General features: G+C 41.1%; 2 protein-coding genes across 2 annotated transcripts in view; both read right to left on the bottom strand.

Moving 5' to 3' along the window:
- The window catches only part of LOC126346037 (uncharacterized), a 355,738-nt gene extending 339,795 nt beyond the window's left edge, over positions 1-15,943 (bottom strand). Inside the window, exon 1 of the mRNA XM_050002153.1 lies at positions 15,645-15,943. The gene's annotated coding sequence lies outside the window, so the exon portion shown is untranslated. The remainder of the gene's footprint in view (positions 1-15,644) is intronic.
- Positions 15,944-24,672: 8,729 nt separating this feature from the next.
- Positions 24,673-26,165, bottom strand: part of LOC126346021 (cathepsin B) — a 34,268-nt gene continuing 32,775 nt past the window's right edge. Inside the window, exon 6 of the mRNA XM_050002151.1 lies at positions 24,673-25,403. Coding sequence (XP_049858108.1) covers positions 25,186-25,403 — 218 coding nt within the window. The 3' untranslated portion in view covers positions 24,673-25,185. The remainder of the gene's footprint in view (positions 25,404-26,165) is intronic.

The raw sequence follows: 26,165 nt of genomic DNA, 5'->3' as shown, positions 1-26,165 counted from the left end.
TCCCCTCCCCAGAAAGAGAGAGAGAGAGAGAGAGAGAGAGAGAGAGAGAGAGAGAGAGACGGAGGACATGGAAAAAATTCAAAGAAGGGCAGCTCATTTTGTATTTTCGCGAAATAGTGGAGAGTGTGCCACGGATATAATACACGGATTGGGGTGGAAATCGTTAAAACAATGGCGTTTAGCGGCAGGACTTTCTAATGAAATTTTAGTCACCGACTTTCTCCTCCGAAGGAGAAAATTTTTTCTGCCGTCCACCTACATAGGGAGAAAAGATCGTCAGAATAAAATAAGAGCAATAGGAGTTCGCATGGAAAGATTGAGGTGTGCGTTTTCCTTGCATACTGTTCGAGAGTGAAACGGTAGAGAAATACGAGTGTTGCCCAGAAAGTAATACACTGCTATTTTTTTTTCTCAGCCGAAAACAATGTTACGAAAGCGAAACGTTACGTGTGTATTATTTGAAGTCTTCTGGGTGAGCGCGCCAAGTTTCCGTCACTTTCAACAAATAGCGTAGCTGCAGGACAGTCTCAAAATGGCGTCTGTGGGTGATGTACGTTCAAGCAGCCTGCCGTCATTGAATTTCTCACTGCAGAGAAAGAAACTGTCAGGAATATTCACAAACGCTTGTGAAAAGTCTATGGAGCATCTGTTGTCGGCAGAAGTACAGTTAATCGCTGGGCACAAGGGTGAGATGATAGATGATTTGCAGCGGTCGGGGTGACCATACACGGTTGACACAGATAACACATCTGACCTAGCCCCCTCGGACTTCCACCTGTTTGGGCCATTAACGGATGCCATTGGTGGAAGACATTTTGAGGACGATAAGGTGGTGATTCGCACAGTGAAGCAGTGGCTCCGCTACCGGGACAAGGATTGGTACCGACAGGGCATACGCGCCCTCGTTTCGCACTGGAGGAAACCATAGAATGGGATGGAGATTACGTAGAAAAAATAGAGTGTGTAGATAAAACACCATTCTTTCGTGTGTCTAATTCTCATTATGTTCAATAAAGAACTGACGAAGGAAAAAATACGATGCATTACTTTCTGGGCAACCCTCGTAGCTTGAAGTGGTTCGATGAACCCCCTGCCTGGTACTTTATTGTGAATTGCAGAGCAATAACGTAGATGTAGATGTTATGACCCATGTGTCTGGAGCTGATTATCGTCTGACTTCAGTGCCAGTTAACTCACGACGTCCTGCATGTCGACTACACATCTGTCTGTTACAGGCTGCTCTGTTATAATGTCTACAGTCGCACCATATGCCCATCGCGCCACAACATCCGGACGTCAAATGGCACAACCCTTCCCATGATGTCTGGAACCTCGAATTATTTTCAGAATCAAGTAAGACCTTGTTTTAGGACTATTGATGTATTACAAACGGCTGTTTCCGGTGGATCTCCTTTTGCTAGTTTGACGAAAGAAAAATTAACCGCATGTCAGCGCTGGAACAGTGTTATTCAGCGAATTGCAAGTAGCAGCGTGATCTGAGAACAGTGAGTGTTTCGCACAACTCTGGGATGAGCAGCAGGGAAATGGGGACAAGGGTGCGCGGAGGCTGTTCCAGGTGGGCGGCCGGCGCGTAAACACAGGCGCGTGGCACGGCCCGCGCATGCGCAGTATTTGTCACTGGCGCAGCAAAACAAACTCGCGCTGTTCTCTTTGGCCAAACGCCCAGCAGCCTCCAACGCTCTCACCTTACGCGTCTTTCTGACTTCCCCTCTATGGAAAGATAACTCTCCAGAGAGTGGAGGACATTTCTCGCAGAGATAACATGCGAGATTTGTCGTCTTCATCAGTTTTACTATCGCGCGATAAATAAAAGAAGGGAGGCAACGCAAATGGAAACGGTTGGCGTCAGATTAAACTTTACTTAAATAAAACATTCGAAGGATGGAAGCGACGTATTATTGAATCATCACGATGACATCCGTCACAGACAATGTGAGATTCGTAATTGACAAGACATTAGCTTCGTAAACCAGTCGAGGGTGTGCTAATCTCTGCTAGCCTTTCAGGCTAGTTGATCTAGGCGCTGAATTCGTGATCTGTGTTGAAAAATTGGCTTAGGCATGTGCTCGAAGAGGGACATGAATTTTCTCTCTACAATTGCCCAGACGTGATAACACTTGCAGTTCATGCCAATCGAAACTGCTGGTGATATTTAAAAGACACCTGGCATCGTGCTTTTCATTCAACTTCTTTTTCTTCATCATCATTCTCCTAACTGGTTTCATTTCGCCCGCCGCGACATCCTCCCTTCTTAATCTCTGAGTAAAATACATCTGACGTTCTCAATTATTTGTGGGATATATGTATATCACTTCCGCCTTTGTTCAGAAAATATTTGTCCTCTACAGCTCCCTCTACTACAGAATAATTTTCTCCCAAGCGTGGTAACGTATGTTCTATCATCCAGTCCCTTCTTACAGTTTCCACGTATTTCTTTTCTCGTGAGTTCTGTTGAGAACCTCCTCATTTCTTACCCGATCAGCCTACTTAATTGTCAGCAACCTTCTGGGACATCATTCAGACGCTTCGATTCTCATCCTTCCTGGTTTTCATCTAGTATGGTTTTTCAAAGTCTGCACATGGTGACATTATACTCTCCTTCAGTTCAAGATACCATCCAGTCATCTTGCTTTAGCAATTGCTTGGTTTGCCTGGTCTACTTCATACAAAGTGCTCCAAGTTTTCAACTAGACCAAGGCGATTTCTCCCATCATCCTGGTGGTCTGTCTCCAGTGACGTCTTAGAATTTAACTTTTCCTTCTTCACAGTATATTAAGTATATGTATGTAGAAATAAGTCAGTTAACGCCTACATGGCTATCATGCGTCCGAGGATCAAGAGAAATCATTTGACGTTTAGTTGACCACTTGATTCAGCTCATCGACCATGGTGAAGAGGTGATCTTTTGCTGGGTATCTAGCCTCATCAGGATACAGGGAAACTACATGGCCGGCAAAGCGGCCAAGGAAGTATGTCGGAATGGTGTTGGCTGTCAATGTCCCATTCCGTTTCAGGCTATCATCTCATTTTCTGGCATATACATCATGCGCCATTGGGAGACTGAATGGCTGAAAGTGACAGAAAACGAACTGAGGTCGCTCCAGACGACCACACAGGCATGGCAGACTTCACGTCAGCCTAGCCACTGGAAGGAGGCTCTGCTTACCAGACTGCGCATCCGACATAGCCCTTTAACACATGGCTTCCTCCTCCGGCGGGAAGATCCAGCACTCTGTAGGGCTTGTGGTGCGCCACTTTCAGTTCAGCATATTTTGGCAACAAGTGTCCTGTATACTGATATTAGGGCAGCCCTCAGTCTCGGTGGAGATCTGCCCACCGTCCTCGCCGACACTGATTCCAATATTACAAGAGTGGTGAAATTTTGATGAACTGTCAGGCCTTATCCCCAAATTGCATCATCAACTGCCCAGCATGTGGGGACAGCCTTCGTTCACATCCATGAGACTCGCATGCTGAATTTCCGTCAGGGCGCTGATAATCATGATGTTGAGCGCCCCTCACCTCAAATCATCCTCATCGTTTGACGTCACTTATTCCCGATCTGCAAGCTATGTGCTTTGGCAGTACAAGGGGCAGAATGCGCTTTACGTTATCTTCGGAAATCGCAACGGCTTTGAATTGCGGGTACTCTGATCATCAGACGCCGCCTGAGGGAAGTTCAGGCGGCCAAAGAGGCTGCCTTCAGTCACCATTCTCTCAGTACTTCACTCCAAGATAAAACATGGATAAACAAGGTTGTAACAGAACATGTGTGGCACTGAGCTTCTAGCAGTTGCAGCCTTACAGCTAAGCAGACTGCCTGGTAGTACGTCAGAGACATTGCGATAAACTGTCTGATTAGTCGCTTGAGATGAAGAACGTGTTCTTCCAGTGCAAGCAGCTTTAGACAAGGATTTCATCGTATTGATTTGAAATTTTATTTACTCATACAACTACTAGACATCTGTAGACTCATTTTCCGCATCTACATCTACAATCCGCAACCCATGTACGGTGTTAGACGCATTGTACTCCCCTCTTGCCTATTTCATTTGCGAATGGCACGTGGGAAGAACGATTATCAGTAAACTTCCGTATTAACTCTTATTCATATGACCCTCTTGTTGTGATCATTTTGCGAAGGTATCTAGGAGGAAGTAAGATGTTGCTCCTCTCTTCTCACGAAGTACTCTCTCGGAATTTTGATAGTAAACCTTTGCGTGATGCAGATTGCCCCTCTTGTAGCGTCTGCCACTGGAGTTTATTGAGCATGTGGGTAACGCTGTCGTGCCGACTAAACGATCCCGTGACGGAATGCGCCGCTCTTGGCTGGATCTTGTCTATCTCTTCTTTTAATCCAGTCTGGTAAAGGGTCCCAGACTGATTAACAGCACACAATAATCGGTCGAATAATTATTTTCTCAGCCACTTCCTTCGTATGCCAATGACAGTTTCTTAATATTCTGTCACTGATTTTTCGGTTTTCATTTGCTTTTGCTACAATTTGTTTGATGTGATCATTCCACTTCAGGCTGCCCCGAATGGTTACTGATAGTTATTTGACATTATTTAGCGTTTGCAGTGATTTGTCACCAATACTGAAATCGAAATCTAGTGTATTTCGTCGCTTATTTGTGTGCTCACATTTATTTCCGTTCCTGCTCAACTGCCAGTCCCCGCACCAACCATCCATCTTCTGCAGGTCTTCCTGCAATTCGTTACAGTCTTCTGGCGTCGCTACCTTCTTGTACCCTAACGCACCCTCTGCGAAGAGGCTCATAGAGTGTCGGCTGTTATCCATTACTAAACTAAACTAAACTCCGTCCGAACAGGCCTTGGAAGGCCCAACGGTACCGACCGGCCGCCGTGTCGTCCTCGCCCACAGGCGTCACTGTGTAGCGGGACTTTGAATTTCGCCGCGCTGCACTCGTTCCCTCAGATATAAATTATACCGTCGCAGCTGTGTGGGCGCTCGACGGCAGAGAAAATATTTGTAAGAAAATGAAGGTACCAAAATTGTAGCTCTTTTTGTTTTCTACCCGCTATTGTCTCTTGTGAGCGGAAGCTTAATTCAACTTATTCGCTAGTCTTGGTACGATTCAGACGTAAAAACTTATCCGTTAGTCTTGGTCTGATTAAAACGTAAAAAACTTATTGATGTGCAGACATATAGTATTGTGGAAGCTTGTATGAAATTTGGAGGATGGAAGCAGCCGTAAAATACATTGCATTCAAGATCAAGATGCTTTTAATTTGTAGACATTAGTAATTCCTGGACGATGAGATTTACTGCAAGATTTTGGAGCAGCTACGACTTTTTCATGCACAAATGAAGCAGGAGATCGTTGAAGAACAAGACCTGAACGCTGCACGAGAGAAGACATGTTAACTTGGTAATGAATGTACTTTTATCTACGCCATTTCCCCCCGTTAATCACATTTTGTTATTCTCTGTTCTCTTTCAAATAATGTTTTTAGTGGAAATTGGTTTGACTTCTGCTCAGAAACACCACCCCAACAATAGCGTTTCCGATTCCCGAAGTCCGATAGCTTTTCTGTAATTCGAAGTCCGATTTGCATTTCATTCTTTCTCTTTTTCACGGTCATTAACGATTTTAAAACCCCCTTTTTATTCACCATTTCTTCCCACATTTTCAACCTTTTCTTCTCTTTTTCTTTTTTATTAGCCACTACAACTGGGTGCGGTTATGGAGGGGCATGAGGTCATCACACCGCTCTCCCGGCCGTATGTCAGTTTAAGAGACCGGAGCCGTTACTTCTCAATCAAGTGGCTCCTCAGTTTGCCTCACAAGGGCTGAGTGCACCCCGCTTGCCAACATCGCTCGGCAGACCAGATGGTCACCCATCCACGTGCTAGCCCACCCCGACAGCGCTTAACTTCGCTGATCTGAAGGGAACCGGTGTTGCCACAGCGGCAAGGCCGTTGGCTGTTATCCATTAGGTTATTTATATGTATTACATGCAGTGACTGTCCTATCAGACTTCCTACGGCACTCTTAAATAAACTTTCATCACACGTCGTTGTGCTCATTGCTGAGCGCCGTAACCCTGAGTAGCTCCATCCTGGACGGTTACCAGCTTCTCTTGGATCCTATCGAAGAGGTAGACCAGAGATCATCTTGATTTGATCAATCCACCCAGTCGCTCCTCTTCCCCTGAGTCTCTAGCCCTCTATCTTTCCTTCCATGATTTTCTCCATCTCTTCTCACAATGTGACAACAGAACTGGAGAATTTTTGGTTGACACGCGAAGAAAGGCTTTTGGTGATACCGAGTGGCTCAATAACAGACACATTTTTCCTCTTTTCAGTCCATTTTATACGCAACGTCCTGCGCCAGCACCAAAACGCAAATGCATCGATGCGCGTTTTATCTCTGGCTTTACGGGTCTTTGTCTCGCAACAATAAAAGAAGACAGAAGACACGAGTGTTTCAACGGGCCAGACCTCTGTGGAGTTTGTTATAGCTGTGTTCTCCCAGATCTTGGTGAGCTTCTTCATAGCCACTCACGCTAGCGTGATCCGTCTTCTTATCTCATCTTCACAGCTTGTCGTGTCACAGATGGTTGACCCACGACAGATGAAAGAATGCTAGGCTTCCAGTTCCTTTAATCTACTTGTGAGTTGAATCTGTTCTCCTCGATCAATTATAATGAGTTTGTACTTGCTGAGACTGAAGGTCCAATCCAAATGATAGGCTAAGATCCTCAACTTTTGTTAACAGCTCTGCAAGTTTATTTTCTCTGTTGGCTAAAAGCACGGTGTCATTAGCAAATTGAAGGATGTTCTACCACCAATCGAGATGCCTACAGTCCAGTCATCAAGAGCGTCCCTAATGAAATGTTCCGCATAGATGTTGTAGAGTTGAGGAAATGGAGTGCAGCCCAGTCAGGCACCTTTTGATACACTGAAGAAATCAAACGTGCCAGCACTTGTCTTCACAGCTGCGAGGTGATTTTGTGTAGACTTCTGATTAGTGCTGTCAAATGCTGTGAGGCACCGAACTCTGTAAGTACCTAACACGACTTTTCCCAGACAACGCATTCAAAGGGTTTCCTATGGTCAAGGATGCAGATGAAGGCAGGAACACGGAACTCCCGCGATTTCTCTATTCTTTGTCGTATTTGATAATCTTGTCAAGAATTTCTTTTTCCTTCAACAAAACCTGCTTGTTATGTTAATATGTGAGGCTGAATGTACGGCTTCAAACGCTGGTTCCAGATATAAGCAAAATTTTGCTTCCCTGGAATATGACAGCAATTGTTCTTTAGTTGGAGCAGTTTTCCTGATTGGCCCTTTTCTGTGTAGCAGGATGAAGAGAGACTTCGACCAGTCTTCTGTCCACTTCCCCGTTTGCCATATTCTTGTACACATTGAATGCAGCACATCAACAGCTTCCAGATTCATTTCCTCGATCATCTCTCCATTACATTTACGTATGTCGAAGTCTAAGTTCTGCCTGCATGGAAGTCTTGGTATGCATTCATAAATCGGATCCGATTGGCGGAAAGCTCGTATTTTGTTCATTAAACGACGGTGCGGAACTATATCAAATGTCTTTCTGAAGCCAAGGAACACGGCATCAACTTGTGCGTCGTTCTCTAAGGCGCTCTGCGTCTCATGGTCAAACGGATTTCGCAAGATCTTTGGTTGAGTAATCCGTGCTGTGTTTTATGGAGAAGACTGTTGTTATCCCAGTGTCATATGTGAGCATAAAACGTGTTCTATTTATTGTCTCCATGAGGGATTTTGCGTCGATGTACGTTCAATTAATGGTGCGTAGAAAAGTCTGTATCCGCCTGGAATAATGCAGGTACCTGTTTTTCTTAAGTCGTCTGGATGAACATCTGCGAATAAACCCTATAATATTAATGGTTACGAGCGTCTACTCTCTCACTGTGTCTGCCACGTCTCGTTGCGCCAAAATAGCTTATTAGTTGCCAAGAGTTATTTAAACTGGTATTAGCATTGAAAACCTGATAGAACTCAGCGAAGTGACCAGTAATTGAATAAAGCCCCACAGGGTTAGAACCACTTCGGCCTACATAAAACAGTCTCTTTTACAACCAGTTTCGAACACAGTTGACATCCAAGTGAATTCATGGTAACAACAGACCACAGTGTTTTGTATCAAAATCTGGTGGCAAAAAAAGTTCATTGCTTCCTAGAACAGACTCATAATTCAAGTTTCGGAAAATAAGTTAAGGTGTAACAACATGAAACACGCAAGCGCGTTTTTTTCGCATGTAAAATGTGAAAATAGTAAAAAATAATAAATGGAAGTTCATTGTATTAGGTGCAGAAGGATTATTCGTTATAGAACAACATCATGTAAGGCATAGGTTACAGCATTGGAAGCCAATGATCCAAAGATTGTAATTACCGAGAAATATAATATAGAAAAACAAATGTTCCACTCTACCCATGCAGTCAGTATTGGTAACATGTTAAAAACTGTTTATGAACGATAAGTGACAACCAGGCATACAGAAAATACGTTGTTTACTTGACCGAGGTTGACCGTTGCATGGAGGGCAAGTATGCGATTATAGTGGCCTCGTAACAACATAGCTGCGAGAGCACAGAGCATACGCCAATAGATTGCAACAGTGAAGACAAGCGAACAATCCAATAACACTACGAAGTGTTCCAACAATGGGCAATCTTTTGAAGCTGACACTATAGCCATATTGATTCCAGAGAGAACCTTCCTCTACACATTTGAACATTTGATGCATGCAAAATACTTCCATGTAATTTTCATTTTTTTTAACATCTCGACAATGCTTTTTTTCATTTTTTTTTTCCAGTACGGCCTTTCGCTCGTTTTCCAACATGCTATGAACTGTGTGTGTCCATGTTTTCAAATACATACTTACTCTTTACTGTACTTGCACTTCATAGGCACGTATGCACTTGAAAATGAACTATGTTCTACACCGTTTTTAAAATAAATGTTGTTTTATATTAGTCTAAGTGGTTGTATCGTTGTCAAGTTTCTTCCGTTTCTGACCAAACGTATGTCTCGTTGAAAAATGGGTAAGTTGTTACCGAAATGTTCCTTACTACTTGAGCGAATTGTGATCTTGTACACTTTGAAAAAGGCATCCCATTCGTACGCCACAACGCGTCAGATCTGCGAATGGAATTAGAGAGAAGAATCACCAACCCTGTCGAGGCACATTATTTATCTTGGCTGTAATGTTTCGCTCCCATTTCGATTTCATATGGATACTTACAAACAGGAAACCAAACAGCTTACATAGCGTGTAGTGACACTACCTCTCTGACCGGTACACTAATCTCCGTGTGAGGCTTATGCATGCAGAACTGACCCGTCAGCTAAGACGAACTGAAATTTGTGTATCCTAAACTCAGTAACCAGTTCTGTAAAATTCGCTAAATAGCGAAATGATCACTGTGTTTGGTCAATTTCAAAAAGAGACGGCCAGAAAGTGCTGCAAGGACGCCAGAGGACAGCTCCAAACTCGGTAAGAATAAAGCACAAGGCAGTACCAGCTTCTGTGAACGGGGAAATACAAGGTATACACGGCAAAAATGTTTAACTACGCTGGAATCGGTGAACCACTAAAAACAGTCGCAGCGACAGGCTTCTACGTTGTGTTCCCCAACCAAAAATATCCCGTCATCCTGTCATTTGCACATTGTACAACAACCTGAGGTAACTCGTTTCAAAGCTTCCAGGGCTTCAGCTCCCGTTCGATGATCTGTAGAGTATGGTGTGTGCTTGTCAATAGCTCCCATTGGCCGGAGTCCAGCGTCGCCGTATTTTAAGCTTGCGCTGTCCTGTCACTGTCATCATTAGCGCCCTGTAGCGTCTGACTCACCACGCCCGTTTATCTGCTTCCAGGAAACTACAACAAACACTCATATTTAAAGATGAAAATATGATCTCACTGCTGACTTTCCCTTGTCGAGTTATTTCCATTTGCAAGCTTCCACTGTTTCACTGTCTCTTAGTTTGTTTTTGGTGCTTGGAAAGGAGAATAGGGAAATTCCTAATCTTAAGTTCGGGGTGAACGTGTTACAATATGCTTGTGCCATTCTTATTCCTGTCCACAGGTGCGCTTCTTCTGGCAGTTTTGTCTTGTGCATTTACATAGGCTGATCTTAAATATGCAATCAAAGTTGCATACTGAGAGTATTTCCACATTATGCTACCTTATGCATACATGTTGGCCATCGTCTGTCACGCCTGAAATACACGGGAAGCAAATACACGGGAAGCAACTGTACGATCATGTGCATCCGTTAGTTCGTTCACAAAACCTCTGCACCTTCAACAAGGCAGTACATCACCCTAATCTTTCCGACTTGCGTCAAAATGATTTGAAGAAAGATAATTACACAGGGTCAGCTCCTATTGTTGAAAAGGAACTGCATGCTAACCTCTGGCGTATTAGACGGAGCTTGGGAAAACCACTTCTAGTGCATAAACGTACTCATATTTAAGTGAAAAGCTTCTGTGAAAACAATAAACCGTCAAAAGGCTCGATTCGACTATGCCGCTCGGCAGTGGAGCCTCACTTTAGCGGTGTTTACACTGGACTAGCAGGTTCCAACCACTCTTGCCTTTCAATTTAAGCACATTTTTTCTGAGTTTTTTCCGAACTGTTTCAATACCAGCATCAACAAGCGTTATATCACTATACTTGTCTTTGCAAGAGTTTTTAACAACAAGACATAAACTGCAAGAGACTTTAACCAAATTATGGGAGTACATTTATCAGTCAACTGTACATATCAAATACATCATTAATAATTGCTGCACAAACAGGGCTCTGTATGTCCATGAAATAAGGAACTAGACTGAACTTAGATTTACCAAAGAAGTATAAACACAAAATCAGAACAGCATTTTCGGCAACGAATAAAACTTTACAATAAATTATCCAAATAAATTACTAAAACGAACTTATTTAAACAGATAATTTAAAAAATTCCTATTAGGCAATACATTCTATACATTGAAGGTTTACTTAGATAACACAGAGTAGGGGTTTAGTAAAGAGATATTGCAGAAACAATCAGCCGAAGCAAAAAATTCTAGTAAACATGGGCTTTAAATTGCGTACCTTAAAAGCTACGAATACTTCATTTTCGACACATTGAAACAAATCTCTTCTATTGAACGGGTGCTCAAAGCACTTAATGTATATATTTTAGAGCCCTTACTTATTAAGACTCTTTTGTTTCGAAAGATCGTCCCTGTAACACTTTCGCACTACGTTTTTTCTTCTTTGTTTCTTTCTTACAAAAACAGTCTTCCAAAACTAAGTAACGTATAGTACTAACACCTTATCCTCTTTCTGAGCTCAAAATGACACTCGTTATAGAGGAATGCAGACTAGTTTTTCAGTCTCGCAAATGGGAAGTTACCGTACACAAAATGAACGCCATGCGTCGTCGCTATGGTCCTGACATCAGCTTATTGTGTGTGTGTGTGTGTGTGTGTGTGTGTGTGTGTGTGTGTGTAGCGTTATGTTACGAAGCAATGCATGTAGTCTGTGTAGTGACTGGGACTGAGACATAGATGGACAGTGTAACACAAGCATACAGTATTGTACAGTAAGGGAAAACCGAATGAGATAGCACTTTTTTAAACAGATTAGCCCTGTATTTGAGAGAGTAGTGGAGGCTCCAAACCTCATCCGTCCGCACTGATTTAGGTTTTCTATGGTTTCCCTAAACTACTTAAGGTAAGTAGCGGGATATGTTTCCATCAAAAGGCCACGACCGACTAACTGTCCCATCCTTTTCAAACTAGACCACTAAGGATGTAAATGCCTGTGTATACAAATTACGCTATTATTAAACTGCAATACCAAGAGACGTCCAACAATCTTGTAAAAAGTGATCTGTGAGTAATCAGGGATATTTGGACTACTACTTTCGAGTACCATGAAAAAGAGTATATCGTTCTAATTATTAAAATAACAGATAAATATCTGGTATACTTAAATAATGATGAGTGGATCCTGTTTGTGAGGGTACTGATGTGGCTTTTCATTGCACAAAATTTAGCACTGAGTTTATCCCTTTTATTGCGATGCGACTGTGTAATTGTTTCAGTCACTAGATAAAACTTTGCAAAACAAGTTCACTTTCAGAACAGACGACCTGCATTCTTACCTCTCACCCAATAATAGGTTTGACTTTCAGCAGGAATATAACCTTTCTGTCTTATTAGTAACAAATCCTCCTCTGTCTCGACAAGTTTACTCTCGAAAAATACATCGATCACGAAATTACGGCAAGCATCCGTAAAATGCAAGGGAGGGGAAACAAACTGCAAACATGGTTCTTCTGTAATTCGTTGTCACCAAGTTCAAGCCAAGATTTTTTTAAGAAGCGTACGAGTCTGTTGTCCCCTGGCACAATTAATCACGGTTGAATGAGGAACTGAATTCTCTTCTGTGCGGATGTTATTCCGGACCGACGCCTCTGTACAACCACCTAGACTATCCGATGTAGAGCTAATTACAGAAATGTTGCCAAAGCAAGACACTTGCTTCTTAATGGTACTATTATTCTGGTTATGTTATAAATTTTAATTTAAGAAACTGTTTACTGGAAGTGTGAGACTACTGACATAAGTTTCGGAAACAGAAAACATGCTTTTAATGAGAACGACATGCAAAAGTACAAAAACTGTTCCGTTTGGCGGGTAACTTTTGGAGCACGTGAAGATTGCAACATGAGCGTCCAGCCCAACACGCGAGGCAGGCAAGGGGAATATTTAGCTACTCGCCTTCTGCTGCAGAGTCCGGACCATCTGGATCGAAAATGTTTGACAATCATCATGTTTTGGGGGAAGGAAACTACCAGCTACGTGCGACACAACTGTTGACGTTGTGAGATGCGTTGAGTTAAAATGTATGGGCTGTTTGGTTTGAAAGGGCTTGTTTCTGGAACATCACAGCGCCAGGTGGCACTTTTAACTCGTCTCTAGCTCTGATGTAACCACTGCATTTCTAACTGAAGAAAAATACTATCGGAGTTACATAGACACAAGGCACGCTATTCAGAGCGAATGCATTTTGCATTTCTCATGCTCAGCTGCTGTTGTGATTATGATCTTGTTGGATGATTCCTGCAGAGGTGACCCGGGCGGTTTTTTTCAATCGATTTGTACAGTGAAAAAAAATCTGTGTGATTCGGTACACAATACTCTGTACGCGATTTATCCTGGACTACTGCTACAGTTTTTGGGAGGCCTCGAGTGTAGAGTAGAATCTAGAGTCAAGAAATTTTGACACGAGGAACTCGTGTTGCAGTCTGAGTTCGTTTAACATTTACGGGGCACTGGAAGAAAGGAGACGTTATTCGTACTAAAAGCTGTCGAATAAAATTCCCCACGCTGTTCTGTTCCTGTGCAGACATATAACAACTATTGTTACCTACATCCTTCTGAATTCCTTACTGCATTCATCTCTTGTTCTCCCTCTACAATTTTTACCCCTACACTCCCCTCCAGTACTAAACTGGTGATCTCACAACAGAGTTCTTCCTTTAGTCAATTTGTACCGTAGTTTCTTTTTTCTCGATTTCGATTCAATGTCTCCGCGCGTCAGTCATTCTATCTACTCATCCAATCTTCAGAATTTTTCTTTAGTACCACATTTCACAAGCTTCTGTTCTTGACTGAACTGTTAATCGTCCACGTTTTGCTGTATTACGAGGCTGCACTACAGACGAATACCTTCAGATGAGACTTCCTAACACCTCAATTTATATCCGTTATTAAAAAATCTTTTTCATAAAAGCTTTGTTATTGCCAGTCTGTATTTTATATTCTCTCTAGTTCGGCTATGGTAAGTTATTTTATGGCCCAAGTAGTAAAACTCATTGACTACTTGTACTGTATCTAATTCCTTCATCAACACCTGATTTAAATCATTGTACAAGTAAAATATTAAGACAAGACTTGAATAGATATTACTACAGTTTTTAGAGAATAAGACAATCCTATACATAACGGCATTCACACACTCCTGGTGTATACTGGAAATTGCTGTTGTGATGTTGCTCCCTACAGGATAAGGTACTGCGATCTGGATGCGAAGGTCTCAAATCTGTAGCAAACCTTGCTGGACGTCCCGTCATCAACAGATTGTTACAGTTCTTTGCTAGCTGCAAAGAAGTGTCATCATCTGCAGGCAATGAAGGTGAACTGTATTACTATGCTCGTGTAGCTGTTACGAAACATTAAGTAGTTTGGAGATGCCGTAGTTTAAAGTCGTAGCATGTAGAAAGGAATGTAAATAATTGTGGCTAGTTTCTTCACTGCAAAGATGGTGTTAAAGGTGTTTAATTTGGCCCTTAAAACACAAGTCACTACTTAGTACACAGAGGAAACACTGCTTCAATGACGCAATTGTGTTTAAAAGTCATCTGTCCAAAATAACATTTGCTTCTTGCATCACAAAAATGCTCCGACGCATTGAACTGAGATTTTGATTGCTGTTGATCATTCGGATTAACGAAAATCCGGAAAGTCCAAAAAAAATTTGAACGACTTCGGTTAAATGCAATAAACACGCACTTTATATTTGTTTCCACGTAAACAAATTATCCATTATTTTCACACAAATTGTAACTGGACATTGACAAAGAACACAATGGGTTTTACATACGGAAATAATCACTACGTATATTTCTTTGGAGCCAGATAAGGATGTTGTTTATGTGTATCACGATCAAGTTGGCGTGCCCCCAGCATTAGTTATGCGGAAGTATTTTTCGTTCAGCTGGATTATGGCCACTCTGCGTATTGTCTTCGGATTGAGCTTAATTAATCCATCATCAATATTGTCATTGTAGACCAACAAACGGAGATAACTTCGTCATCAAGATCATTTCGCAGCCAGTCATTTTAAGTCAACATGTACTTCTGGTTAACATGGAACACTTGTATATGCTGCAATGAATTCCGCAGGGTCAACATTGTTTATTCAATGTGCAGACTGCGCCAGCGGACTCACAAACGGATGGACTTTGTTCTTTGGACAACGCCACATTCTATCTGATGTCGTTTTACACTCTCAGCAAAAGGACAGTAAGTACTGTACAACTCAATGTTGGTTTGTTAACCAGCACCGTGTCATGATCCGTGAACGAATGTTGGCTGGATTTAAATTTAACGCTTGTCGTCATCGATTGTTGCAGCTTTTACTGCCAGTCCGAATGAACCGAAGCTGAAGATAAATGAGGACCGGATAAACGAGGTTCCACTGTACTCGCAAGTGAAAACTCCGCAGAAATAATGAAATTTTTCTTCAGATGAATAGCTTTTACACTGTGGAATGCTGATTGTATTTGCTGGCAGGCACCAACATTGTCTTTTGGAGACCTGAATGCGTCTGAAAATATCTATTGTAGGTTCTTAGATGAATAGAACAAGAACTGGTCATTGAACCAAGTACTCTCCGCTGTATAGTGTGGCCTGCGGTGTGGGTACGCGTGAACAGGCGCTGTCATAGGTGCAGCCTGCGTCCCGCCACAACACACCAGCTGTCGGGAACGCACGCCAGTCGCCTACGGCAGGTAAAGGCAACCGCCGACAGCACACTGCGCAACTCACCGGTCCTGTCCCGCTGATCCCGTCCGCTGAACAAGGCGCCGTCTAGGTCACCGCCTCCTCTGCCGTTGCAGAACTCTGCTGCGGGGTCGCTACTGGTCGCTGTCGCGTTGTTTCGCTCAACCCCGTTCACATCCACCGAACGTGCCAAATGCCGGGTTAAAAGTGAGACGAGACACGGCACCCCTCCCCTGCCCGCCCCCTCCCCCGCCCCAGCCCTGGCTGACCATTCCCCCCACCCTCGGCTATCTCTGAGGCGCTGCGCTGCGGTGAGTTCCGCAGCCGGGCTCGGAGCAGTGTTTCTGTTTCGAGACCGGTGTCGGTTGCGTAACACTGTCTCACCTCGCTACCGGCTCCGCGCGCGTTTCAACTTCGTTACTTTACAGCGCTACTAAAATCGTGGCCAGCAAATCAAAAATTGCTATGATTAATGGTGAAGCTGTGGGCTATCATATTACTTCCTCGCAGATTACGAGCATCAAGTAGTCACTGAAGCTGTTGATGGTCTCTTAGGCAAGTTGCTTCATACATCCAAACTCGTAAACAACCCCGATACAAACCACGGTGTATGCTCAGTATACTAAAACCATACTCACAATGCATGCTTTTCCTACTACCCGACAACGGTTTTCCATGTTACACGGATACTAATAAAATATCCGAGAGTATTCACTACTTTGAAGTGCATGTAGTACTTTAAAACTTTGACAGCACATCGTAACTAATGGCACTCCTTGATGACTAAATACAAATAGTGAAAAGGAAAAGATTTTTTAGCAAAAAGTCTGTCTCAATCTGAAGCTCAATTTGCAAGACTTTGCCACTTTTTTTTCAATTCACACCAATATTTTTTCTCAATATCTTACAGTCTTAATACTTTCACCACAGGGAAGCTTATTGTAGTATTTTGGAAGAGACACTAAGAAAAGTATCTCAACTTTGAATTTGTCTTTCCTCACTAAATAAACCCTGATTATATATACGGTCATATATCACTGGGCCATAGGATGCTTTTCCCTCAGTGTATATACTTTTCCCTGGGTTTCTCCACCAAATTATTATAAGCTAATGTTCAACACAATAGAATTCTTGATCTACAACTTACTAACTGTGCTGCCAGTAAGACATGATTGTTGGGCTTAGGTGGTCAAACTTTCATCTTCCACTTTGTTAACTTTAATCACAGTGACATAGAGAAAATGCAGTGCTGTATTATTTTATCAAATCTTCATCAAAAAGATGTACAAATTGCTGAAATAGTCAAATAGAAAAATTTGTACCAGGTTGCCAAACAAACCCAGATAGTCTCTGGGGAAATAATGCCATTTTCTGAATGTGACAAATTAAAGTGAATCTTTTGTCTTACTACAAAATTCCATGTAATGAATCCCAGGGTAAATAGTGTTATATGTTTAGAGAGGAATTATCGTTCTACTGATAGTTGCTTTCATCAATCTGGCATCCATATTAAGTCGTATTATTGATAGAGGTTGAAGATTTAAATAAGTTATATGTATTTTATCAACAATTTTAACCAATGTAAGAGCATCACAAAAGTGCAATGAAAGATGTTACAGTAAAACTTGTCATATAGAACATTTCCATTGAAACTCTGGAAACATGTTTGAAGAAGAGTTTCATATCACTACATTCCGTTTGTGAATGAAATAAGAAAAGAGAGAGGAACAGGGGAGGAGAGAGAAGAAAGGAAACCTTTGTGTGCTCCTCCACATGCTGCATTGTTGCTTTCGGAGTGCTGATGTAAAGGTAAATATGATAAATAATGCTACTGAGTTCATTCATCTCTATTGAGATGAATATATGTACTCTATGCAGAGCTGAGACATAGTTAATTCAAATGGCTTTGAGTAACTGACCCTAGCACACGGAGAAAACTGTGCTCATGGTTCTGTCGTTATAAGGTATATCTTTATCCTGGGAGATGATTCCCACTCAAAAGTTGTGAACACCTTAATAGTTCACTGAAGAAAAACATAGCAGCAGCACAGAAACAAGTGGAGAAAGTCCTGCGAGTGCATGTGAGCAGTGTTACCAGACTGACTCCTATTTGTTGCAGAGAACAGAGGAGGCTGTTGTGTGGCCACACCTGCTGTATACATCTTCCTGAAGGAGCTCATTGAAATAAGAAATGTCTGTTCTTTGCAGTCATCAAACTCCTTCACAGATGAACAGGTATCACAGTGTTCGTTGAAGTGCTTGTCACAGAACGTCTTCCCCCATCCCTTTCCTATTATTTCGTCAAACCTTGTAACTTTTTCGTGCCAGGTGAATCAATGTCTGAAATAATTGCATCTCTTAATGCTGTCTCCGGAACCTCTTATGTTACCACTTGCTAAGCTATAGTACTGAAGGATGCAAAGAGTGTATTCATCAGAATCTGGCCAACAGGGATGAATGATTCCAACAGACCACTGCAGAGAATTGTACATTAGCGGCAACATGACTACAATGGGCCAACACCATTGAACTCACAAAATGCAACCAAAATTTCCAGACAGGTACAAACAAGCACCTACAGCCTTGTAATTCTTCATACTTTCCCGGCGATCTGTTGACATCTTGGATATTCGGGCCTTGTCACCTTCTCCGCCTATTGGATGGACAGTAGCCAGTTGTCCTTAGCCACAGGTGGAAGGGGGGAGGGGGAGGGACAGTATATGCAATATCTTGACACTTTGGCAGATGATAAGTATGACACTCTTCAAAACATCACATTATTGTAACTCTGCCACCCAGCTGGAATCCTAAGAGCTTTTCACCAACAGTAAATGGTAGGAGTGTCTGCATTCACACTTCGTTTCACTGCTTAGCAGTTACCTAATTTCGTCCTTTGGGCATTACCAAAGGACACACACACACACACACACACACACACACACACACACACACACACACACACACACACACTGGTACACCTGTCCAATATCACGTACGGTCCCTGCAAGCACACAGAAATGCCGCAACACGATGCGGCATGGACTCGAGTAATGTCTGAAGTAGTGCTGGAGGGAACTGACAGACACCATGAATCCTGCAGGGCTGTCCATAAATCTGTAACAGCACATTGCAAGAAATCCCAGATATGCTCAATGATGTTCAATGTCTTGGGAGCTTGGTGGCCAGCAGAAGTGTTTAAACTCAGAAAAGTGTTCCTGGAGCCACTCTGTAGTAATTCTGAATGTGTGGGGTGTCGCACTGTCCTGCTGGAATTGCTCAGGTCCGTCGGAATGCATTATGGACATGAATGGATTGCAGGTTATAAGATAGGATGATTACATATGTCACCTGTCAGTCATGTCTAGACATACAGGGGTCCCATATCACTCCAACTGCACACACCCACATGACAGGGCCTCCACCAGCTTGAACAGTCCTCTGCTGACATGCAGGGTTCATAGATTCAAGAAGTTGTCTCTATACCCGTACACATCCATCCGCTCGATACCATTTTGAAACTAGATTTGTCTGACCGGGTAATATGTTTCCAGTCATCACCAGCTCAATGTGCTGCTGATGGAACCAGGCAAGGTGTAAAGCTTTGTATCGTGCAGTCATCAAGGGTACACGAGTGGGCCCTCGGCTCCAAAAGTCCATATTGATGACATTTCGTTTAATGGTTTGCATGGACACTCGTTCATGGTCCAGCAAAGAAATCTGCAGCAGCTTGTAGAAGGGTTGTACTTCTGTCACAATGAACGATTCTCTTCAGTCGCCGTTGATCCTGTTCTTGCAGGATCTTTCTCCGGCCCCAGCAATGTCTGAGATTTGATGTTTTACTGGATTCCTGATATTCACGGCACACTCGTGAAATGGTCTTATGGGAAAATCCCCACTACATCGCTAACTCGGAGAGTCTGTATCCATCGCTCGTGTGCCGACTATAACACTACATTCAGACTAACTTAACTCTTGATGACCTACCACTGTAGCAGCAGTAACTGACCTAACAACTGCGCCGTTCACTTGCCATCTTATACACACACCACTGATTTCACCTGTTTTTATATCTCTATTGAATATGCATACCTCTACCAGTTTCTTTGGTACTTCAGTGTATACGTCTATCTCTGTATCTTCTCTATCTTTATTTTATAAATGTAATGTAAATTATTCCTCTTTTTTAATTGTAACTGAAGTGAATCATTAAATGTAATAACACTAAAATATGAGCTGTTGCCAAAATTCTATAGAAGGACCAGAGTTAGGCCAAAGCAGTTAGCAGTTGTAAGCAGAATCTGAGTTGCCAGGAGTAGATTTGTTAATAAACTAGGAAATTAATTAATTGGACATCAGTATTTACTTGAAAATAAAAAACCTGTTCCACGTCAAGTATGTAATTAACCAAAGGAAAATCCACTAATTTCACTGCAAAACAGAATGGAGTATCACAACCAACAATCATTATTGACATTGATCTTTTCAAGCTATGTATGAAATAATGTCATGGCCTCTTGCTTTAGCACATGAGATGCTGCAATAATCTCATTTAATTACTTGAGGAAAGTTTTGTTTATGGCTAAAAAAGTGTGAATTTTGTGCATATTATTTAATTAGTACCGATGGTGATCTGTCTCACAACTGTCTTGAGGAAAAAAAGCCAAATCATCAACAATCTCTTGGAGCCACTGGAGAAATGTTAAATGTGTTGCCTCCTGCTGAACAGGAACACAAATCAACATACTGTTAGTGCAAATACCACTCCCTAGGAATGCAACTACAATGTTCAGCCATGCATCAACTAGTCACATCTCAAACACAATTGTTATACTTTAAAAACAGTCACACGTAGCAGTTTCAGATTTGTATAGGAAACAGTGGTACGTGTATGTTCTGCCAAGTGCCATGTATTGACTGCAGAGTTCAAATAAGTGGTTCCTGTATAAATACTACAGTTCAGCTAAATATACTCCATTTTCCAGCATTACACATGTCGAAAATGTGTGAAATTTTATAATAAAGTTGTCTTTTGTGAATAAAAGCCATGATTAACCTGGGGTGAAATATTGACAATGAAGACACAAACTAATAAACAATTAATAAGAGATTTCAAATAGTACTTGTGCAGAAAAAACAAGGCATACGTTTACAATTAAAGTTACTGCAGTAATATACACTTATCTTTTTTTCCTTTCCATTATTTTGTTTGTTTCCTACTTTTTAAAATAGAAGTCACAAATTAGGACATCCAGCCTTCTGTTTTTATTGATATTGTTGCAATAATTGATGCCCCACACAACCTTCGGAGTGAAATTGCCTCTGTGCTAGAACTCACTTTTAACTTTGCAGGTATGTTCTATTTAGCTCAATGTTTTATTATTAATTAGTTCACATAACTCAATCTCTAGTAAATTCAATAGCCTCTACACTCTGATGCACACACATGTTAATACAGTGATTCTTCTCCTAAACAAGCTCCAAAAGTGAAAAATGAACACATCTTACACTCCACTTACAAGAAAAGTCCAAAGGTAGATTTGTAAAGGAGCAACAACTATAGTTCAATTCTTTTATCTTGGCAGCTCACACATGCCTGCCCAGTGTTGGGAGATTGCTGCGTTGCCAGTTGCAAACGATGTCGGGCACACAGTTTTAATCTGCCAGGAAGTTTCGTATCAGTGCACACTCCGCAGCAGAGTGAAAATCTCATTCTGGAAACATCCCCCAGGCTGTGGCTAAGCCATGTCTCCGCAATATCCTTTCTTTTGGGAGTGCTAGTTCTGCAAGGTTCGCAGGAGAGCTTCTGTAAAGTTTGGAAGGTAGGAAACGGATACTGGCAGAAAAAAAGCTGTGAGTACCGGGCGTGAGTCGTGCTTCGGTAGCTCAGATGGTAGAGCACTTGCCGGCGAAAGGCAAAGGTCCCGAGTTCGAGTCTCGGTCGGGCATACAGTTTTAATCTGCCAAGAAGTTTCATTGAATATGATGTCAAAGCAGCGAAGCAAAGAATTGCGCCGGACAATCAAGTAGCTCGGTAACGTAAGAGCCGAAATTCTGCTCTAAATAATACTTTTAATATTGTTGCAAAAGAATATATCTCAATATGAATAGTAAAACAGCGACTACAGAAGAAAAGATATACAAAACAGATAACATTAATATTGTATGTGTGCCTTTTCATTGTTTTTATTTGCTGTGAAAAGAAATATTGCAGGACAAAATTAGAAAAACCGAAAACTTATTATGTTCATAATGAAGAGAGAGCACTAGAAATTTCAAATTACATTAAACTAATAAAATTCGTGAAGTAAGACACTTCAAAATTTTTAAATGAAGAAAATATTAAGTACCGAACAAGGTTTGAACACAGAGCCTTTGGCATACCACTCAAACACCTTAACCATTACACTAACACAGCTCGTTGTTCGACAGAAGTCTAGGAGGACTCTAAACTATCACGCAAAATACCAACAAACACTGTTGATATGACTATGAATTACTCACGTTTTGGTGATGTACAACAGGAAATAAAAAATTACCGCTGTTCTTTATTGCGGAAAAGCGGGTCGTGAGAATGATACAAACACCTTACCTTGCTATCGCCTGAATTAGGAAGCTTATTGCTTGTTTGGTTTAATTAATTAATAGAATAAAAAGAAATTGGTATAAAGAATGCTTTTTCCGAACTTTCTATGACAGAAAGTCTGCTATCAAGACACTGCTTTTGTTCAATTAATTTATTTATGACTGAGTGTTTCTAAAACTGAAGACACTCGTCCATGCTCTGCACTGCAGTCGAGCTCTGGCAACGTCGTTCTCTGTTCATTGGCCGACTGTTTTGTGATGTCAGATGCGCAGAACGAACCTAAACTCTGCCGCCATCGTAAATGACACGCACTCTAATCGTGGCTATCTTGAAATATTTCATGGTTCAAATAGCATATGCTGGTTTTATTATTGCTTTCAAATGTAGTTATAACAGACACAAATGAGATATTGCACTTTATTCCCTGTGACACCTGAGAAATATACCAGGATTTCCTTCAGTACAGATAAGTAGTGTGTTAGCACAGTTCTTTCCCACCCACATCAAATGATACAACTCAAATGAAATTACCAATTTTCCTCATGTTGTTTGGCACATTAGACATACCAGACTGAGCATATGCTATTTACTGAGAAAAGAAAGTCACACCTCCATTTACAGCTTAGCCTATTCAAGTCGCCAGTGTGTTGTTCTCTTCAAACACTTATAGGGTTATAGAGTTACGACATTAAAAACGTGTTTACATTCTCAAGTTTCAAGCTGCAGGCTTTAAGAAAAATGCATAACCATTTTCTGCCCCTAATAATTAGTGTCATGACCATTGATAATCTTTTTTCTTACTATAGAATTTTCAACACTGTACGTAAACACTATTCATTATAGACAAAAGTTAGTGATAATAGCAGATATGGTAGAACATCGTCATGGTGGAAAACACCTTTGATTCTAAGAGCATAAATTTTCTCTGGTGAGCCAGCAGTTACTTGTTACTTTGAGACTACAGTAGTGACATCTATGTGAATAAGGGTTACCAAGAATCTCGTGGACAGAAATGAATCTTATCATTTCAACTTAATGTTAATTCCATGTTTTCAGCTACATGCCTAAATTTCACTCGATGAGCTGAGTAGTTATCAATCCCCCGCCCTTCTCCACTACTTACCCCTACAAAATGATCCTGGCACCTGAACCAGAGTGTAGGAACCAGCCATCTCCGATTGAATAAATATGAGGACACTGATAATATCTCAATATCTTGGCAAATTATTGTATGTCTGACAATTTTGAAATATCACAAAATCTAGACAATGACAGCTTGATGGAAATCAGAGATTATCACCACCCAACAAGAATGCTGTGTAAAAGTCCTTTAATGGATCTTCAGGCAGAGGTCTCCTCTGAGGCTTCCGCAGTTGCATACTTTCATTGCAGTATATTCAATGTATAATGCAACTTCCTGGTAACAGGAAGCCAGTTTTTGTTCAACAGCAAGTTGTCACTGAAGAGAACTTTTCTTCTAACAGTCAACGGATGCCTACTGGGAAACTTCCCACTATACAGAAGGAATCTAAATTCATTTTTTAACCACCTAATAGATTTAATGACTTGGAAAGGTTTCATGAAATGATCTGGGAAAGGAGCAGCTTGAATTTTACTTGGCTTTTCACAATCTGATTCCAGTAGTAACTTTTCTAATTCCTCCACAAGGTGGAAGGATATTGACTGATAATATTTTCAAAGACCATATTCATACTGAAAAAATGGAATGTTTATCCCATTGTTTATATACTATCTAAACATTGCGTACAACTTACGAAAATTAGCTATGGAGGACTATACAGCAGTGTGGAGACATGACTATGCAATACAGCACGACTCAGTGATACCAGAATATAATATTTTAGAAGTAAGCCAAGATGCAGAACGGAATCCAACATGTACAGAAAGAAATTCTAATGTAAAATTTACTTTATTTCAGTAACAATCTGTGTCAATATTACGCAGAAGCTTTCCTAAAGAAAATGTACACAAATTCAATAAAAAGAATACAAACCATTGATAACTAAAGGTAGTAAAATATGCTGTAAATGAAAAAAGGTGTATGCAATATGTAAGGATCCTTAGCAAGTTATTAAAAGGTCCAAAAATATAATTATGATGACAAATCAATAATGCTGACATGAGAATTGATAATGTGTATAGAGCATTGCAAAATGAGAAAAGAAAAAAACCGACAACACAAGAATGAATGTGGCATAACTCACAAGCTGCAGGTAATTTAAATAATTTTTTTTCTAAGTGTAGCAGCAAAAGCATGTTTAAATTGTCAAGTTAAAAACCAAAGGAATATAATGAAGAAAGGAATCCACCAATTATTCCATCAGTACTAAGTTAGTCAATATCACAATGCATCTGGCAGTATAAAATAAAATCTAAAATTTTTCAATCAAAATATGCAGATTTCATATAAGATTACTGTATAAGCAAAGGCCAAACATAATTAAATAAATTAGGAGTTTAGTAAAAGAATTTTAAAACTATAACCAAACTTTATTGAAGTTCTGTCATATAAGTAATACAAAATAAACATCTATATAAACAATGTGATGCATGAGCTCAAACGAGTTCAACAGATAACAGTATGCAAGCACTCAACAGCTTTCAAACAGTAACTTTTGTTGTGAAGGCACATACTGCAGACTACTAAAAATGTCATGTTTTATCACAAAATTATTGTATACAATGTATCTCCTCAATGGCTGCAATTTTTTTTTATTTCAGTAACTTTTGCACTAGCTAAGCGGCACAGATATAATAAGTGAAAATCTCAGTTACAATAAAATATTGGCTATATGCCCCTCATTATATGTAGCAATGATCTGCTCAACAATATATAACAAATATAGCTTTCAACAAATGTCTTATTGATTAGTGTTCCTCTCCCCCTCTTTCGTCATCTTTTTTCATGTTATTACACAGTGAATTACTCACAGTATGCAAACCGAGAGGGCATTTTACAATCCAAAGTCACTGATGCATTACTCAAAATGACTCACTGAGTTTTGGGAGCCCTGCATTAATTTGGCTCTCAATTCCACATTCATTGCTTCCTCTCTTGATCCGGAAAAATCCACCATCACCCCAATCAGAGTTCCAGGAATTTGCAACAAGCCAGTATGGAGTGTCATCTAGCACACCCCAACCTATGATCTTGATCGCATGGCCACCAAGAGCAACACCAGAAACATGTTGATAAACACCTATGAAAAAAAAATTAATATTAGGGAACAGCAAACACCTCAGCAATAATTCCAAACACTACCTAAATATTAAACAAAAAATCCTCCAACAATACTATATCTTTTCTTTCTCAATGATTGAAAAACCTAGTTTTTTCAAAGTGTTACGATGCTGAAACCTAAGTCTGTTTGAAAAAGGTTTCACATTTATAATGTGAAATTAACTATTTTTCAGCTGCTCCCCTTTCTGCCCATTTCAATTCTTAAGCAGTAGTGCAGAAAACCACATTCAAAACAGGGTAAGTGGCTGGTTGTAACACTGGCTAGTTTTAACATGTTCATGTCACTTGAAGCGAAAAGTCAATGGGGAAGCTGGTTGTCTGGTCTCACCCATTCATCCTGTGATTGGACAGGTTGCAGCTCCTTCAGCTGGGTCCAACCAGGCATACATGTGGGAAGGTTTTACTAGTTATCAGGAGCTCTAATGCTAGGTGTGTTATGGAGTCCCTTCAGGAAATCGCGTCCAGGGCTGGAAAGAAAGTCAATGCACACTTCGTATGTCTGCCTGGGCAGCTCATCCAGACATGCCGGAGGCCCAACCTGTGGTCATCAAGCATGCAGGGTGCACTCTTCTGCAAGTTGTGGCACATGTCAACATTGATGACATCTGAGGCCATCCTCAGATCATACAGGGGATTTGGTAGAAGTGCTGAAGACTGCTAACATCATTCAAAGGGTGCAAGCAGACCCCACAATTGGCAGAATCATTTCTAGAGTTTATTC

This window comes from Schistocerca gregaria, chromosome 1 (assembly GCF_023897955.1).
Source record: "Schistocerca gregaria isolate iqSchGreg1 chromosome 1, iqSchGreg1.2, whole genome shotgun sequence".
Classification (NCBI taxonomy): domain Eukaryota; kingdom Metazoa; phylum Arthropoda; class Insecta; order Orthoptera; family Acrididae; genus Schistocerca; species Schistocerca gregaria.
This window is presented reverse-complemented; position numbering and strand designations above follow the sequence as displayed.